Here is an 18,477-nt window from a genome sequence, read left to right on the forward strand (position 1 = left end):
GTGCTGCGTGAAGAATAGTGCACTTTTCTTGCTTTTGACTTGTGCCCTTCCTTTATAAAGTTTGGAAAAGGCACCACTATTGGGATCCACCTTTAAAGAGTGGTGCAGGGAGCCCTGCTGCCTTCACTCGGCCAAGAGCATTTGCCATGAAGGCTGAGGAGCTCCAGCGGGGTATTCATACTCAGCCACCCCCCCCCCCCCCCCAACTCTGGGCAGGAGTGGGGGGGGGGGGGGGGTTATTACCAACAGTCGTCCTCATCTGAACTTGGCACCGGGGGTAGGTTGGTCGCTTGGCAACATCCACTTAAGGGGGAATAAAAATGTGCAATCTTATCTGTCAAGAGTTAGGCTGCTGTTCTTCAAGTTATGCAGAAAAGTTGTCCAGTAGTGCTCTACACTGACCCCATCGCCCGAGCAAGCGGGAAAAGTAATGAGCAGTTCTGTCACTGCGAGTAACGCTGTCTCACTGAGAGTTCCCGGGGACTGGGAGAACACCAGGAGGCAGTGAGATTCTCAGGGACATCTCTCTCTCCCTCCCTCCCACAGCTGCAGTACCTGTTCTGCTGCAGTCCATTGCAACTCTTGTTCTTCCATGGCTTGTTACTTTTTCTCTCTTATGTTGAGGCATTAGTCTGTGACAGTAGTCAGCAGATTTTGCAACCTCACGAAGTTACAGAGCAAAAAGCCCTTTTCTTCCATCACCAGCAACTAACAGGTCTAAAGTGATGTTTCAGCGCCCCAAATGCTTGCTCAGTCAGGACAAGGATTTTGTAGTGGTTAGCAACCAGATAACCAGCATCTCCAAGAAGTGAGCCCTTTACTTACTCCTCAGTAAAAACAGCATCATGCATACTTCTTGGAAAACACAGACTGTGCTCCATTATTTTTGATGAGTGGTGCATAGCTAAAATCAAATGTAGCATCGCTTCTCTGCCTTTTGGCTAAGATCAAGTGTGTCGGATCAATCCCAAGATGAGGTGTAATGCCTTATCTTGTCAGCTTGGATCTTCTTTGCCTCCCTTGCAGGGACAATAAATTGGATTCAGTTTGAATTTGGTTTTTGGAGCAAGCACTGGGTTTGCCTGGTCCATTCTGAGCATTCGCTTTGTAACTTTAAGGATGGAGTAAAGCATTTTAAAAGAGTGGTGCGTACAATCTCATATTTTCCACATTGACAGTATGATTTTATTAATAGTGCTGATCTCTACATTCAGTCAGTGATGTGCTGGGGAGTCACTAATTTTTTTAAAATGCTGTTGTCTGAATAGTCTGGAGGTTAATGACTCCTGCAATGACCCATTTGGGTGTCTGGAGGGCTTCTATGGTATGAAGGTTAAAAGCTACACTGATAATGTGAGTCAGTGCAGAGTGGCTGTTTATTTAACTATTTCTGGATTGCACACCTCATACACAACGTTTCTGATAAGCTGCTTCTTTGGAATGCAATTCACTGACTGTTGCAGTGTACTCCCTTTGTTAATTGGGTTTGTAAGTGCTGAACCCTCAATGGCCACTCTGATCCCATTTGCCTTTAGTTGCTGGTGAATTATGACACTGTTCTTTCTGCAACTTTGAGATACCTACAAGTTCCTCTGCATGACCTTTTTCTGGGGCAAGCCGTGCTAATACATGCAAATCTTATCCTCCCCTACATTTGACCACTTCCATTCTAACTGGCAGTTTAGGTCACAATTTATTTCCTTTCTTCGTTTTTCCCATACTCAAAACGGAGATGAGTAGAGGTGCATTTTTGTAATTGTTGTGTGGGGTGGAGCGGGGGGAGGGGGGGCGTGGGGCTGGGGGGGGGGGGGGGGGGCGGAATGCTTGCTTATATACAATGGTTAAAAAAAGCAAATTCTCACACAAACCTTTCTCCATTTCCTATCAATTGAGATACGTGTGTTTTCGCCATCTCTTAAGCTGACGCGCTCTGTTGCAAGGATAAACTCTTTTGATTCATGATGAGCAGCACCAGAGGGGAATCACGGAGCATAAAAGGAGTCTATTATCTCATTTGATCATTGATATCTCTACATTTGCACCCAGAATGAAATCCGGCAATTAGTGATGTTTCCGTTTTGCAAATGAGATGTGTTACAATAGGTTAAATTCTTAATCAGAACTTTTAAATCAAAGACGCCTTGATCCTTCTGTCTGTGCAAATTACCATCCCATCTTCAACCATCCTATCCTCTCCAAATTCCTTGCACATGTTATCGCTTTACAAATCTGTGTGCATCCTTAACTTTGAAGCATTTCAAAGCATATGTATCTTAATCTAGTGCGTAACGACACTGACAATCCGATCAGGTTTCTGACCTGGTCATAGTATTGGGACAGCCGTTGTTAAATGACATTCTTTATGACTGTGACAGTGAAAACTATTCTTCCTCATCCTTCTCAACCTATCTGAAGCCTTCAATATGATTAACTGCACTAACTTCCTTCCATACCTCACCTTTGTCTTCCAGATGGGTGGAATTGCCTTCACTGAGTTCCATTCTTATCAATTGATTTGTAGCCAGATAATCATCTGCATTAGCTTCTCCTTCCAATCTTGTATTACTGTTAGAATCCCCCAAGGTTTTATCCTTGGGCCCCCTTCTATTTCCCATCTATACTACTCCTCTTCGATATTATCTGAAGATACAACATCAGGTTCCATATGTATGCTTATGCCATTCCACTCTATCTCACCTCTTTTGACTCCTTCATTGTCCCTGATTTGTCACACTGCTTGTCTAATACCCAATATTGGATGAGCAAAAATTTCCTCCGTATTAACACTGGGAGGACTGAAGTCATTACATTTGGTCCCTACCACAAAAGGCAGTCCCTGACCAGTGTTTCCACCCTTGGTGTTGGGCCCAGAGATAAGATTGCAACCACATATCCACACCATCACCAAGACTAACTGACTGATTTCTACCCCCATAACATTGTTTTATTTTTATTCTACCTAAGCTCATCTGTTGCAGAGTTCCTCTTCCAAGTCTTTGTTACCTCTAGACGTAACTGTTCTAATACTTTCCGTGCTTGCCTCCCATCTTTCGCTTACGTAAGCTTGTGCTCACTCAAAACTCTGCCCATGTCTTAACTCACTCCAAATCTAATTCATCCATTACTCCAGTGCTTGCTGACCTGGTTCCTGACCTGATAAAAACTCCATTTTAATATCCTCATCTTTGTGTTCAGACCCCATCTACGGTCTCGTCCCTTTGACCTTTGTAGCCAGCTTACAAACTCTTAAGGTCCTTGTTCTCATCCAGTGTTGGTCTCTTGTACATCCCAGATTTTAATAGCACCTTCATTAGCAGATGTGCTTTCAGCTGCATTGGTGACAAGCTCTGAAATTTCCTCCCTGAACCTCTTTGCCTTCTTTTATGATACTCCTTAAGGCTGACCTCTTTGTGATCATGCTTCATGTCATCTGTCCTGACTTTTCCTTCTGTGACTGTTTTTCCGATTTATATCACTCCTGTTAAGTGCCTTGGGATATTTTACTATGTTAAATGCACTGTACGAGTGTGAGTTGCTGTTGAGTGATTTTTATTCTAAATGAACGAATCTTCATAATTGTGCTTATAGTGCAGATAATCAATACTATCAGTGGGAATGGTGCTAGCATATTCTGCTGAACAAGGTCTGGAGACTTGAATTAAAACAGGAATTGCTGGAAAAACTCAGCAGGTCTGGCAGCATCTGTGGAGAGAGAAACTGGGCTGACTCTTCTTGGGAACAGAACGTTCTCTATGTTTTTTTTCAGATATGATCAGTAAGTTTACGGATAACACTAAAATAGGTGGTATTGTAGACAGTGAGGAAGGTTATCAAAAATTGCAGCAGGATCTTGATCAGCTGGGGAAATGGGCCGAGAAATGGCAAATGGAGTTCAATACTGATAAGTGTAAGGTGTTGCATTTTGGAAAGTCAAATCAAGGTAGGACTTTCATGATGAATGGTAGGATCTTAGGGAGCATCGTGGAACAGAGGGACCTTGGAGTTCAGGTGCACGGTTCTGTATAAGGTGGAGTCACAGGTAGATTGGGCAGTGAAGAAGGCTTTTGGCATGCTGGCCTTTATCAGTCAGGGCATTGAGTATAGAAGTTGGGAAGTTATGTTGCAGTTGTACAGGATGTTGGTGAGGCCACCCCAGGAGTATTGCATTCAGTTTTGGCTGCTTTGCTATAGGAAAGATGTTATTAAACTGGAGAGATTGCAGAAGAGATTGATCAGGATGTTGCCAGGACTCAAGGGACTGAGTTATAGGGAGAGATTAGACCGGCTGGAACATTTTTCTTTGGAGCGTAGGAGACTGAGGGGTGAGGTGTATAAGATCATGAGGGCATAGATAGGGTGAATGCAGTCTTTTTCCTGGGGCTGGGGAATCGAGAACAAGAGGACATAGGTTTAAGTTAAGAGGGGAAAGAATTAATGGGAACCTGAGGGGCAACGTTTTTACACAGAGGGTGGTACGTATGTGGAATGAGCTGCCAGAGGAAGTGGTTGAGGACGGGACTTAGACAACATTTAAAGACATTTGGACAGGTACATGGATAGGAAAGGTTTAGAGGGATATTGGGCCAAATGCAGGCAAATGGGGTTAGCTTAGATGGGCTTTTTGATCAGCATGGACCAGTTTGGGCTGAAGGGCCTGTCTCTGTGCTGTAGATTCTGTGATTCAGACCTTCAGTATCCACAGTATGTTGCTTTTATTTTAAGGCCTAGATGCTTGCCGTTTGCTGCTGTTGACTGTTGAAGTGTCTTGCAATCATGCTGGTGATGTAGTTTTGCAGTTTAGTTGGATCTCTGGTGTTAGTTGTCCCCTTGTTGCTTGCCACATCTCCTGCAAGAAGAGTGCAAGTGTTCATTTATTTCTGGGCAATGATTTGCAACATGAATGGGCCCATTTACTGTGGTGTTCATGATGAAAGGAAGAAACGACAAGTGTAACCAAAACGGAGGTGTCATTGTGAGGATGTAAGTGAAAGCAGAAAGCATGTATTTACCTGCTGACTCCCACTTCACTGACAATTCTGAGGCAGAGGTAGGGTGTTTGAAGAGCTCTGAGAAGTGTAGGAACATTGTGAGGGGAGTTTTACCTTCATAATTCTGGTTAGCTAATTCAATTTTGTTCTCACATTGCAGTCAAGTCCTGATGAAACTCGTGATGCCATTTATGTGTTGTTCCTCTCACTCCGTCTTTTCACCTATTTTCCAAGGTATTGTGGTGAACCATCATTGGTTACCACTGTGGGTTATTCCTATGTTACTGTTGGGTTAGGGTGTTGCCACTGTGGGGGTTGTATAATGTTGTTGGGTTAGGGTGTTTACCTGTGGTAGATGTTGTTATGGCACATCCCGGTCGGGCCCCGCCTCCTGGGGAGAGGTATAAGACCCTCTGCTCTGGCGGGACCCCTCCAGTCTGAACTGGTGTACTCGTGTTAGTTAGTTCCATTGTTTGCTAATAAAAGCCTTCAATAGCTGAAGCCTTGTTCCTCGTGCTTGATTGTCGCGCATCAATTTTATTAGCAAACATAAAACTCTCAACAGTAAAGGGAGGATGGAACAAATATTAAAACCAGAGCGTCTGGCGCTGGACCCACGTGCGGTCGGTGCCGCTAACACCTTCGACCACTGGTGGAAGTGTTTCGAAGACTACCTGGCAGCCTCTGCAGCTGTTACTACAGACGACGACAAACTCCAGGTCCTCCATGCGAGGGTAAGCGACACGATCTATCTTGCGATTCGTGCGGCCACCACTTACCCGAGGGCCATCGAGCTCTTGAAGAAACGATACACGAGACCACCCAACAAGATCCACGCTCGTTACCTCCTCGCTACACGACGTCAGCAGTCGGGCGAAACCATGGAGGACTACGCCAATGAGCTCTTGCAGCTTGCCAGGGGTTGCGACTGCAAAGATGTGTCGGCTGAGCAATATATGTACGACCTCGCCCGAGATGCGTTCGTAGCAGGGGTAGGGTCCTCGTACATCCGGCTTAAGCTATTAGAGAAAGGGAACCTCAACTTGACCCAAGCGATGGAGATGGCTGAGATGCTGGAGGCAGCGTCGAAAAGCTTGGCTCTGTACCCCGAAGACCACGTGGAGACAACGTGGCAAGAGCAAGCACAAATCCCTCCTCGCCCCACGGGCTCGCGCTCCCATATCGATCCGACGACGGCGGCAGCTCCAGGCGGCCAGCGATGCTATTTTTGCGGCGGAGCCAAGCATCCACGGCAACAGTGTCCTGCAAAAACGGCGATCTGCAGCCAGTGTGGTAAAAAGGGGCACTATGCTAAAGTTTGCAGGTCGAAGCCCAAAAACGGCAGTGCAGCCTGTGACCCTCCAGAGCGGAGACAATCTCCTTCGGCGTCGCAGTACCCACGAGGTCCGACCACGTGCGAATCCAGGACGGCGCCATCGTGGCTGACGGAGGAGGAGGAAGACCACCAGGAGTCGCTACGCTTGGCGCCCTCACCCACGTGCGATTCATGGGGGCGGCCATCATGGTCAACGACGACTAGGAGCGACCAGCAGGGGTCCTCAGTATCAACCTCGGCTGCATGCAGTGATGCCCAGGGGCCAACGGTGGCGTCGATCTCTCTGGACCAGACAAAGCATCACAGGCTTGACAGTTCCATGATGAACATCAAGGTAAATGGTCGTACTGTGTATTGTCTGTTTGACAGTGGGAGCACCGAGAGTCTTATTCACCCTGACACTGCAAAAAGGTGTGGACTCCGGGTTCTACCTGCCAAACAGACAATTTCCATGGCATCACGGTCCCGGTCTGTACCGATCCAAGGACGTTGTATGGTAAACCTAGAGGTGCAGGGCACAATTTACGAGCGATACAGGCTCCTTGTGTTACCGCACCTTTGTGCGCCAATTCTCCTCGGACTAAACTTTATGGTCCACATGAAGAGTGTGATCCTACAGTACGGTGGGCCACTCCCTTCACTGGCAGTAGGGAATCAGCTGCAGCCTCCAAATTGCCCAAAGCGCCCCGCATGCAATCTCTCCACACTAAAAATCACCACACCTTCTTTATTTAAGAATCTGGTACCAGGCTGCAAGCCCATTGCTACTAAGAGTAGGCGTTACAGCGCTGAAGACCGGATCTTTATCAGATCTGAGGTTCAGCGGCTCCTCAAAGAAGGGATCATACAGGCCAGTGCTAGTCCGTGGAGAGTGCAGGTCGTGGTGGTTAAAAGCGGGAACAAACCTCGGATGGTCATCGACTACAGTCAGACCATTAACCGTTATACGCAGCTGGATGCGTATCCTCTCCCGCGCATATCTGATATGGTCAATCAGATTGCGCAGTACTGGGTGTTCTCTACCATAGACCTTAAGTCCACCGACCATCAACTCCCCATCCGCCCAGAGGACCGACAATACACGGCTTTTGAGGCGGATGGTCGTCTATACCAGTTTCTTAGGGTTCCATTTGGTGTCACCAATGGGGTCTCGGTCTTCCAGCGTGCTATGGACTGAATGGTGGACCAGAACGGGTTGCGGGCTACCTTCCCGTACCTGGATAACGTCACCATCTGCGGCCATGACCAGCAGGACCATGACACGAATCTCCAGAACTTTCTGCGCACTGCATCTCGCCTGAATCTGACCTATAACAGGGAGAAGTGCGTATTCCGTACGCGCAGGTTAGCTATCCTTGGATACGTGGTGGAAAACGGGGTCATCGGCCCTGATCCAGACCGTATGCGCCCCCTTACTGAACTTCCCTTGCCCGCTAGCACAAAAGCACTGAGGAGATGCCTCGGCTTCTTTTCGTATTATGCGCAGTGGGTCCCCAACTACGCGGACAAAGCCCGTCCGCTCATCAAGTCTACGACCTTCCCACTCACGCCGGAGGCCCAATTGGCCTTCAAGGCTTTGAAAAGCGACATTGCGAAAGCCACGATGCACGCGGTGGATGAATCCATCCCTTTTCAGGTGGAAAGTGATGCATCTGATTTCGCCCTGGCCGCCACACTAAACCAGGCAGGCCCGTCGCGTTTTTTTCCCGCACCCTTCAAGGCCCCGAAATTCGGCACTCAGCGGTGGAGAAGGAGGCTCAGGCCATTGTGGAGGCCATCAGACACTGGCGCCATTACCTGGCGGGGAAGCGGTTCTCCCTGATCACGGATCAACGATCCGTGGCGTTTATGTTCAGTAACACGCAGAGGGGCAAGATCAAGAATGATAAGATCTTGCGGTGGAGAATTGAGCTCTCCACCTATAATTACGATATTATGTATCGTCCAGGGAAGCTCAATGAGCCCTCGGATGCCCTCTCGCGCGGAACGTGCGCCATCATGCAGGAGGACCGCTTGAAGGCCCTCCACAATGACCTGTGCCATCCTGGAGTCACCCGACTCTACCACTTCGTAAAAGCCCGCAACCTGCCCTACTCGGTGGAGGATGTCAGGTCAGTGACAAGAAGCTGTCGGATTTACGCGGAATGCAAACCGCACTTTTATCGACCGGACCGGGCACAATTGGTCAAGGCCACTCGCCCCTTCGAGAGGCTGAGTGTGGATTTTAAGGGCCCCCTTCCCTCAACGGACCGGAATGTCTATTTTCTCAATATAATAGATGAATACTCCCGGTTCCCGTTTGTTGTCCCCTGTGCGGACACGTCGACTGCCACAGTGATTAAGGCATTCAGTGATCTTTTTACCCTGTTCGGGTACCCCTGCTACATACATAGCGACAGGGGCTCGTCGTTCATGAGTAACGACTTGAGGCAATTCCTGCTCTCATACGGGATTGCCTCTAGTAGAACCACGAGCTACAACCCTAGGGGTAACGGACAGGTGGAGAGGGAGAATGCTACAGTCTGGAAGGCTGTCCTACTGGCGCTGAAATCCAGGGGCCTTCCAGTCTCCCGTTGGCAGGAGGTCCTTCCAAATGCGCTTCATTCCATTCGCTCCCTCCTGTGTACGGCAACCAATGCTACTCCCCACGAGAGGATGTTCTCATTCCCTCGGAAGTCGTCCTCGGGGATCTCCTTACCAGCCTGGTTGACGTACCCAGGACCCGTCCTTCTGCGGCGACATGTGAGGGCCCGCAGGTCCGATCCCTTGGTCGAACCGGTCCAACTCCTCCACGCCAACCCTCAGTATGCCTATGTGGCATATCCTGACGGGCGAGAGGACACAGTCTCGATTCGAGACCTGGCGCCCGCAGGGGACGTAGCAACTCCTGTCGCTCCCATACCCCCTGTCACGAATCCCCTATCACTTATTTCTTCCCCAGACGTGGCGTGGTCAGCACCGGGACCAGTGCATAACAGTTATACTCCCATGTACAGCTTGCCTGAGACTCGGAGATCGGCGCCACCACAGAAGGTTCCAGGATCCCCTGCACCATCGCCTCACCAGGGTCAACCGGCCCGGGAGTCCTCGAGGGGACAGCCGGACGCTGTTTTGGAGAGAACGCCACCGCAAGCACCTGCTCCGGTGTCGCAACTGGTGTTGAGGAGATCACAGCGACGGTGCGGTCCTCCAGACCGTCTGGACTTGTGAATTTTGTATATATGTGACCTGTTTTCGCACCCCGCCGGCCTTTGTTTTTAAAGGAGGGGTGAATGTGGTGAACCATCGTTGGTTACCACTGTGGGTTATTCCTATGTTACTGTTGGGTTAGGGTGTTGCCACTGTGGGGGTTGTATAATGTTGTTGGGTTAGGGTGTTTACCTGTGGTAGATGTTGTTATGGCACATCCCGGTCGGGCACCGCCTCCTGGGGAGAGGTATAAGACCCTCTGCTCAGGCGGGACCCCTCCAGTCTGAACTGGTGTACTCGTGTTAGTTAGTTCCATTGTTTGCTAATAAAAGCCTTCAATAGCTGAAGCCTTGTTCCTCGTGCTTGATTGTCGCGCATCAGGTATCCATTCGTAATCTATTTCTCAGAGGAACTGATTCCTCTTGTTCACTTAGAACCATAGAAAATTACAGCTCAGAAACAGGCCTTTTGGCCTTTCTTGTCTGTGCCGAACCATTTTTTGCCAGTCCCACTGACCTGCACTTGGACCATATCCCTCCACACCCCTCTCATCCATGAACCCGTCCAAGTTTTTCTTAAATGTTAAAAGTGACCCCGCATTTACCACTTTATCCGGCAGCTCATTCCACACTCCCACCACTCTCTGCGTGAAGAAGCCCCCCCTAATATTCCCTTTAAACTTTTCTCCTTTCACCCTTAACCCATGCCCTCTGGTTTTTTTCTCCCCTAGCCTCAGTGGAAAAAGCCTGCTTGCATTCACTCTATCTATACCCATCAAAATCTTATACACCTCTATCAAATCTCCCCTCAATCTTCTACGCTCCAGGGAATAAAGTCCCAACCTATTCAATCTCTCTCTGTAACTCAGCTTCTCAAGTCCCGGCAACATCCTTGTGAACCTTCTCTGCACTCTTTCAACCTTATTTACATCCTTCCTGTAACTAGGTGACCAAAACTGTACACAATACTCCAAATTCGGCCTCACCAATGCCTTATATAACCTTACCATAACACTCCACCAGCATCTCCATGGCATTCAACTAGTTCAGTATTCTGCTGAATCTTATCTGACATTCAGACTTTTTCTTGTAGCTGTTTCCCAAAAAATGTACCTGGAGGAAAAAGTTATTTCAGTTCGGTAACTGAGTTTTTAAATATTTGTTCATGGGATGTGGGCATCGTTGGGTCAGCATTTTATGCCCATTTCTGAGGCCAGTTAAGAGTCAACCACTTTTGATTTGACTTGGCTTATTATTGTCACATGTATTAACATACAGTGAAAAGTATTGTTTCTTGCACACTCGACAGACAAAGCATACCGTTCATAGAGAAGGAAAGGAGAGAATGCAGAATGTAGAGTTACAGTCATAGCTAGGGTGTAGAGAAAGATCAATTTAATGCGAGGTAGGTCCATTCAAAAGTCTGATGGTAGCAGGGAAGAGGCTGTTCTTGAGTCAGTTGGTACGTGTCCTCAGACTTTTGTATCATTTTCCTGATGGAAGAAGGTGGAAGAGAGTATGTTCGGGGCGCATGGTGTCCTTTATTATGCTGGCTGCTTTTCCGAGACGGCGGGAAGTGTAGAAAGTGTCAGTGGGTGGGAGGCTGGTTTGCATGATGGACTGGCCTTCGTTCATAATCCTTTGTAGTTTCTTGCGGTCTTGGATAGAGTAGGAGCCAGACCAAGCTGTGATACAACCAGAAAGAATGCTTTCTATGGTGCATTTGTAAAAGTTGGTGAGAGTTGTAGTGGACACTTAGCTATGGGACTGGAGTCACATGTAGGCCAGATCGGGTAAGGACAGCTGCATTTTCTTCCCTAAAGGACATTGTGAACCAGATGGGTTTTTATGACAATTGACAATGGTTTCATGGACACCATTTTAACTTCAGATTTTTATTGAATTCAAATTTCACCATCTGCCATGGCAGGATTCAAACCCAAGTCCACACAGCATTACCCTGGGTCTGTGGACACCAGTCCAAAAACAATACCACTACGCCATTTCCTCCCCATAATTGAGTGCAGGGATTGCATTGCGGGGTTAACCAGTTCATGTTTGTAGTAACGCAGGCAGCATTCAGTCCCTTCCCCGTCCATACCTGGTAGTGGAGGGAGCATGAACTTGCATGGATGGGATTCTCTCCAGGTTCCAACCCCTCCAACCTGGTTGGCAGTTCCTGCTGGGGCAGGCAGACCCTCAGACAGGAAGCTCATCCTTGCTCCAATTCTTTTCCCAACCAGCCTCAATTTGTAGGCTGGTGGGTGTATGACAGTTTGATATCCAGGAGGGAAGGAACCTTCTGATTGGGAGCACTCCACCTCCCTCCCTGAACTATCCCTTGAGACCCTGGTCACCCCTTTACCATCCTCCAAACATTCCCTACCCTTCCTCCACTGGGACCCCTGTTACTTACCTATCTACTTACCTAGACTTGGTTCCAGGCAGTTCCCTGCAGTACCTCCATTGGCCACTGCAGCACTGTGTTTGGAGGGACTGGAGAGCGGATGGCCAGTCAGATTGGTCAAAAACCTTCCAAGGCAGGGCTTGCTCTTGAGGGAGGCCGGAAGACCCGCCTATGCCAGTCAAAATTCATTGGAGCGTAATGTGGCATCAGGGCTGCTGGAGTTGGCAGGGATGTGTTTCCCACCTATGCTTCAGATGGTGGGGCCGAGACCCACCATCCTAAAAATTCAGGCCATATTGGTGTGCAACCGAGAACCAAGTGTGATTATTAAGGGGTTGAGCACCTCAACTTGGGATTCAAGTTCATACAAGGCTCAGACCACGTAAAGCCAGCCTGCACCTCTTGAACGCGAGGTGCGTTTTAGCCAGAGCAGCTGCTGGTGCTGATTCAGGAAGAGTCTCTGATCAGAAAAAGAGATGGAAGTGGCACAACGACATGTCGCGAGGCTTTCTGCAGCCATGGAGGCCTTGATTCAGAAGTTGGACAGGAGGAGAGACATCTTCCCTTAGGGAGCCAGGAGTGCCCTGCCCACCACAGACACACACTAAGAAGGAAGTAGACAGAGAGAAAGCAGACAGTAGGATTCTCAGGGTGGCAGACTCTGACTAGTCGGGTACCCACCATGATTAGTGCTGGGGCCGTAGCTGTGTACAATCTATATAAATGATTTGGATGAAGGGAACAAATGTAATATTTCCAAATTTGCTGATTTGGGGAGAGGTTAGAGGGATAAACTCAGCAACAAGAGGCCAGCCAGATGGTGCCCACGTGCTGTGTCTTGCCCGGACGCTGTGTCTCACCCACATGCCTGTGTGTTGTCCCTTGCCTGCACACCCATGTGCTGACTGCCGTGAACACTTACTCTCACCCTCTCTCGCGCTGTCCCTCCCCCATGGGCACTTCTCTCTTTCTATCTCTCTCCCACGTGGACATTTACTGTCCCTCCTCCTCTTTCACGCCGACACTCTCTCCCTGTCCATCTCTCTCTCGTGTGCGCACATGACTCTGTTTTCTTCTCTCTCTCTTGCTCGTGCCCACTCTGACCCTTTCTCTCTTGCTCATGTGCACACCACCTCTCTCTCCCTCTTTCATCCTCCCTTTGAGCGAGGACTCTGGAGAGGGGTGGTGAGAGGGCGGAAGCAAGTGAGGGTGTCGGGAGACAGAGTTTTAGGAAGCAGAAGAGGCTGCTCTAAAATAGAGCTGATCGGGTCACACACGCTCCAGCCCTGGCAAGAAAGAAATTCAACCCCTCAAAAATATTACATCCTATTTTTTTCCCAGAAATTTAGTCTCAAAAAAATCTCTACTTGTACACGGTAATTGGATAGATCTACCAAAGAGTTGGCACAGGCATAGCAGGCCGAATGGCCTCATCCTGTGTTGCGTCATCCCAAGCTTTGATGAGAATGGAATGGATTCTCTGCTGTTTCATCCAGGCTGATGCTGTTTCTGTCTTGCACAGCTCTCCCAGTTTCTCAGTGAGTGACCACAACTGCTCTCAATGGCTCTTCTTGTCATTAACTAGTGCATCCTGCAGCTGACAATTCTGTGTGTAATAGAACTGTATTTGTGGTGCACATTTCCTGCCAATAACACTTGTAGTAAATTGAGATATCTGTCAAACCTTATTTTGCAAATATGCTTTGGAAGGAATAACACTCCTAGTCTCCAAACCACCTTCCCAGCCACTTTTTAAAAATTATCAGTCAGAATTCTGAACTGCAGCCTGAAGAGTAATTATACCGCGATCTCACCCAACGGAAATTGGACTTTGTTGTCTTAAAGGTAGACCACTCCATTTTCCAGCAGAATAATACATGGTATTACAGTTCTATCCTTGATAAACAGAATGTCATCTGTGAGAAATGCCGCAGTCATTTACAGATATGGGCCAGAATTCTCTGACTTTACCCGTAGCTGGGATTATCCAGTCCCGCTGCTGAGCACCAAATTCTCCATTCTCACCGGCAGCAGTATTGGGATGTTAGAGCCTGGAGAATTCAGGCCATCATCTGTTTAAAGCATGTTCCAAATATGCATTTCCGTTTTGTCACTGCTTGTAAATTCAGGGAGCTTACATGAATAATAGTGCCGGCCTTGACCTCCATTTCCATTTTAGCTTGGTTACTGTACGTGCGCCAAGAACTGTGTTTTAACGGCACATGCTCAGTCTTTTAAAAAATATTTTAAGTTCCCACCGCTTTCCCATCCCCTTGCTGTTTCTCACTCTCCTCTCCCTCCCCCAGCTCACAGCTTCCCCCTCCTGACCACCCTCGCTGCTTCCTGCTTGCCTCTCCTGCCTCATTTGCCCCTCCCTGTTCCTAACTCCTTGCTTCTACCTGCTTGCTGCCCCACTCCTGACTGTTTTGCTGGTTCCTTCTCACTGCCCCTCTCCCAACCCTTTCACAGAGTCTTACTTGCTGCTCCTCGCAGCTTCTCCCTCCTGAACCCCGAGTTGCTTCCCGCTCATTGCCTCAATTGCTGCCCCTCTCCTGAGTCTTGTCTGTGAGCGGGAGAGAAGGGTAATGAGGGAAGCAGTGGAGGAGGGCAGCGAGAGGGAAGCACTGAGGTGTTTGAGTGAGGGGTGGTGAGGGAAGCAGTGAGGGGTTTGTGTGAGGGGCAGTGAGAGGGAAGCAACGAGGGGTTTAAATGAGGCGCAGTGAGAGGGAAGCAGCGAGGGATTCGGTTGAGGGGCAGTGAGAAGGAAACAGCAACAGGTTTGGGTGAGGGGCAGTGAGGGAATCAGTGAGGGACAGTGAGGGAAACAGCGAAGGGTTTGTTGTGAGGGAAGCAGCAGGGGTTTGGGTGAGGGGCAGTGAGGGAGGCAGTGAGGGATTTAGATGAGGGGCAGGGCGAGTGGATGGGCAACACGGTGGCACAGTGGGTAGCACTGCTGCCTCACAGTGCCAGGGTCCCGGGGTCAATTCTGGTCCTGGGTCAGTAACTGTGTGGAGTTTGCACGTTCTCCTCATGTCTGCATGGGTTTCCTCCCAGTGTTCCGGTTTCCTCCCACAGTCCAAAGATATGCAGGTTAGATGGATCGGCCATGGGGTCAGTGACAGGTCATTAGGGTGGAGCCATTAATGGGGCCATTGGCTTGGGGTTACAGGGATGAGAGGGATGCCTGGGCAAGATGCTCTTTTGGAGAGTTGGTGCAGACTCGATGGGCTGAATGGCTTCCTTCTGCATTGTAGGGATTCTATGGATTCTCAAAAGTAGGGAGGGGATTGTGTGGGGCAGAGAGAGGGAAGCAGCAGAGAGGGAAGCAGCAGGGAGGCCAGCGCGTGGTTGGTGGGAAGCGGCAAGTGGAAGGTAAGTAGCAAAGGCAGTGAGCAGAAAAGGAAATTTTGGGCCGGTCAGAGTCAAGGCAGCCAATTGATTTTTAATGTAAAAACCCATCTGTATTGCATGGTTTTCTTATGGGAAGTGATTTTCATTTGGCATGTTTTAGTTTAGCATGTCGTTTTTTTTTAGGAACATGGATACGAAATGAGGGAAAGCTGTGCCGAGTTTAATAAATATGTTTTCAATTTTTCCCTACAGCTTGGCACCTTCAGGTCTCACGATGGAGAATATTTTGTCGAACCTCTTGTTCTACCTGATGGGGAAGAATATGATGAAGAGCACAATAAACCACATCTTGTGTACAAACAAGATGCACTGAAGACTCAAACGACAAGGGAAGTCACGAATATTTGTGGCAACTCAGGTATGTTTATAACATTTGAACTGAACTATGAAAGCAGCACATGTACTCAAACAAACAACAGAAGATGGAAACGCAGGAGGTGAAAGATTTGTGTTCCTACGTTGCTAGTGGAAAAGTAATCATTGCAGCGAAAATGAAAAGTGTTGAAATTTTATTTTTCGGTAACATTTTAAGGATCTGATTTCTCTCTCTGGAAGGAAAATTTGCGTAGGAACAATTTAATAGAATTTGCAACAGAGGAAAGCATAATTGGTACTTAAAAATAAGTAGGTGATAACAATTGTGATAAATATGTGTATGTTTTGATTGTTTTCATGACTGGACCATTTAACTGAGTGCACCACTCTAGTTCTTCAAGGCATTTTGTTTTACATTTGTAAGTGTTTAATTTGGTTAAAGTGAACAGGACAATGATTTTCAGATTATAATTCACAAAATTAATATTTTTAATTATGAAAATGTACATAATTGTTGGTGCTCTGTAATTTCACTGTATATTCCGTCCCTTTCTCTGCAATATTCTGGACTGTGTCCAGTTTCTAAAAGTGTACAACATTTTAATCGAAATGAAACTTTTTACTGGGGGAAAGTTGTAACTGTACAAGAAATCGGATAATAATTTTGCTTATGAAAACTGACAACTTTGTTGAAATCTATGTGGCAAGTGTAACTGCAAAATTGCCTGAAATTAAGGCCAACTATTTTAAAAGGTTTTTTTGTTTTGTTGAAATTCTTTTCACAACTAGTGGAGAACCTCTGATTAAGCATTGCAAACTTATTGTAAAAGTTCCAAGTCTATTTTTATGACTTATAGTGAGTGGTGAAAGAGACTTGGATTAGTGAATATGTTACATTGCAGAGAGGTAGACCTTCAAAGGTCAATTAAGTTGTGATATATGCACCAATTTGCAATAATTATAATACTCAATTGTGGCTTAGATGTCATAATCTTAACGTCAGTGTGTGTCACAAAGTTAATATCAACAGTTGCATGAAGTCACAGTTCCAGGAAGTAAACTATGATATGGCCAAGATAATCTTGGTTCCGAGAATTGAGTTGGCAATTCTTGGAATATTGGCAATTTTTGGATCATGACCAACATCTACTGAGGTGTAATTACAGTCTTGGGAAGAGTACTGTAGCTCTCCGAGCAGAGTGCCAGCAAAGAAGTTGGTGAACAATGCCTCAAAAATTAGGCAACCCAATTAGTTACACGGTTAAGTGAAACAGAAGGCTGCCAAAGGTGTTAATGATATGAGCAGCGACTATCTAAGAATATGTTATGAATTCTATTCTTAGCTTTTGTCAAGAGAATATTTCTAAAAATACTGGTATTTTCAAAGTAGGTCAAGACTTAGCATAAAGCTAGCACTGGGGTTAGCCAAGAAGGTCAAACTGGAGGCTGAGTAAGGCTAGTTTATTGGAGATGCTTTACAGGGAGCTACATATTGTGAGAAATTAATGCTAGATTTATTTTTTTTCATGTAAGTTTTTGATCTAGGTGGATGGCTTCAATTTTAGTCCTCGGGTGGAATTTTCTAGTCCCATCCATCACAGGAATTGGAGCAGGCGAGACAGGACCATGCAAAGGTCTGTTGACCTCAGGCGAGATTTCCAGTCTTGGGGCGAACACAGCTGAAAATTCCTGCCCTAGCCCTTCATGCTATGTCATTGTACATGAGGATGGAGGGAACAGAAAGGATGACTTTAAGTAGATGCTTTTGTCATCAGGAAAAGAAGCTCTGGTTGCGTTTTTTCCTTTTGGGTTTTTTAATTGGAAAGCTTTGATAATGTTATATTTTTTCAGAATTATCTTTTTCATCACAAAAACTGTCAGCAAGATCCAGGACAAAATGCACCATCTGTATACAGAGTAAAACATTGAAGACTCTTACTGAGATGTTTAAAGGATAGTATTAACCATTATCACGTGTTTTTAAACTCTGGATCTTTGCCTGTTTATTCTGTCAGCCAGTGTTGCTGAAAACTCTTATCCGTATTTGTCATCTCGAGCGTCAACATTGTACAATTTTATTTGCCAAATTCCCACTTCCATTCTTCACAAACCTCATCTCATCCTGAACTCTGTGGTGTAAGCCATCTGGCTGTCCTCACTAAGCTCCAGTGATCCGTATTCCAGTTTTTAATTTCAAAGTCCTAATCTTCAGATCCCGCTATATGCTTGCTTTTCCTTCTCGAGGAAATCGTTGTCCGGCCCTGTGTTCCAAGCCATATTCTCTGTTCCTGTACCTGCGGATTACTGGGTCTTCCTCATTGACACTACTCCACCATCATCAGAGGTTAATCTTCCAAACAATATATTTTGCCCTTTGATATTTTCTTCCAAATCTATTTGTACATCTTTCCCACCATTTAAAAGCTTTCTAAAATCACAGTCCCAGATTTTTCGCTTCCTATCCAATGGTCACCTCTTCCCCAACCGCTTGTATCATACTGTACCTCAAAATATTCTCTCAAGTGATGTGTGCTATATAAATATAGATAGTAGCAGTTGCTAAGATCAGTTGACTGGTATCATTAAAATAATGCTCAGGTATTGATTTATTTTTGCTAAGCTTGTGCAAACTAAAATGTTAACTACGGGGCCTTAGGAAGTGTCCATGCAAATCTTTTGATATGTTTGGTGCCTGGGTTTGCTAAGCATTATTGTAATTATGCACAGCTGTTGCGCAGTGAATAGGCCACTGCCAAGTTTTGGTAAAAGAGATAAAACGTTTAGCTTATTATTTCACATGGATCTGCAAGAAATTTCATTGAGGCATGAGTT

The 18,477-nt window shown here is 46.8% G+C and overlaps 1 protein-coding gene across 3 annotated transcripts in view; it reads left to right on the forward strand.

Annotated features, from left to right (window-relative positions):
* Positions 1-18,477, forward strand: part of adamts9 (ADAM metallopeptidase with thrombospondin type 1 motif, 9) — a 282,624-nt gene that overhangs the window by 2,246 nt on the left and 261,901 nt on the right. For all 3 annotated transcript variants that reach the window (XM_078209509.1, XM_078209510.1, XM_078209511.1), the window contains exon 3: positions 15,523-15,688. In XM_078209509.1, the coding sequence (XP_078065635.1) occupies positions 15,523-15,688 (166 nt within the window). The remainder of the gene's footprint in view (positions 1-15,522; positions 15,689-18,477) is intronic.

This window comes from Mustelus asterias, chromosome 3 (genome assembly GCF_964213995.1).
Source record: "Mustelus asterias chromosome 3, sMusAst1.hap1.1, whole genome shotgun sequence".
NCBI lineage: Eukaryota > Metazoa > Chordata > Chondrichthyes > Carcharhiniformes > Triakidae > Mustelus > Mustelus asterias.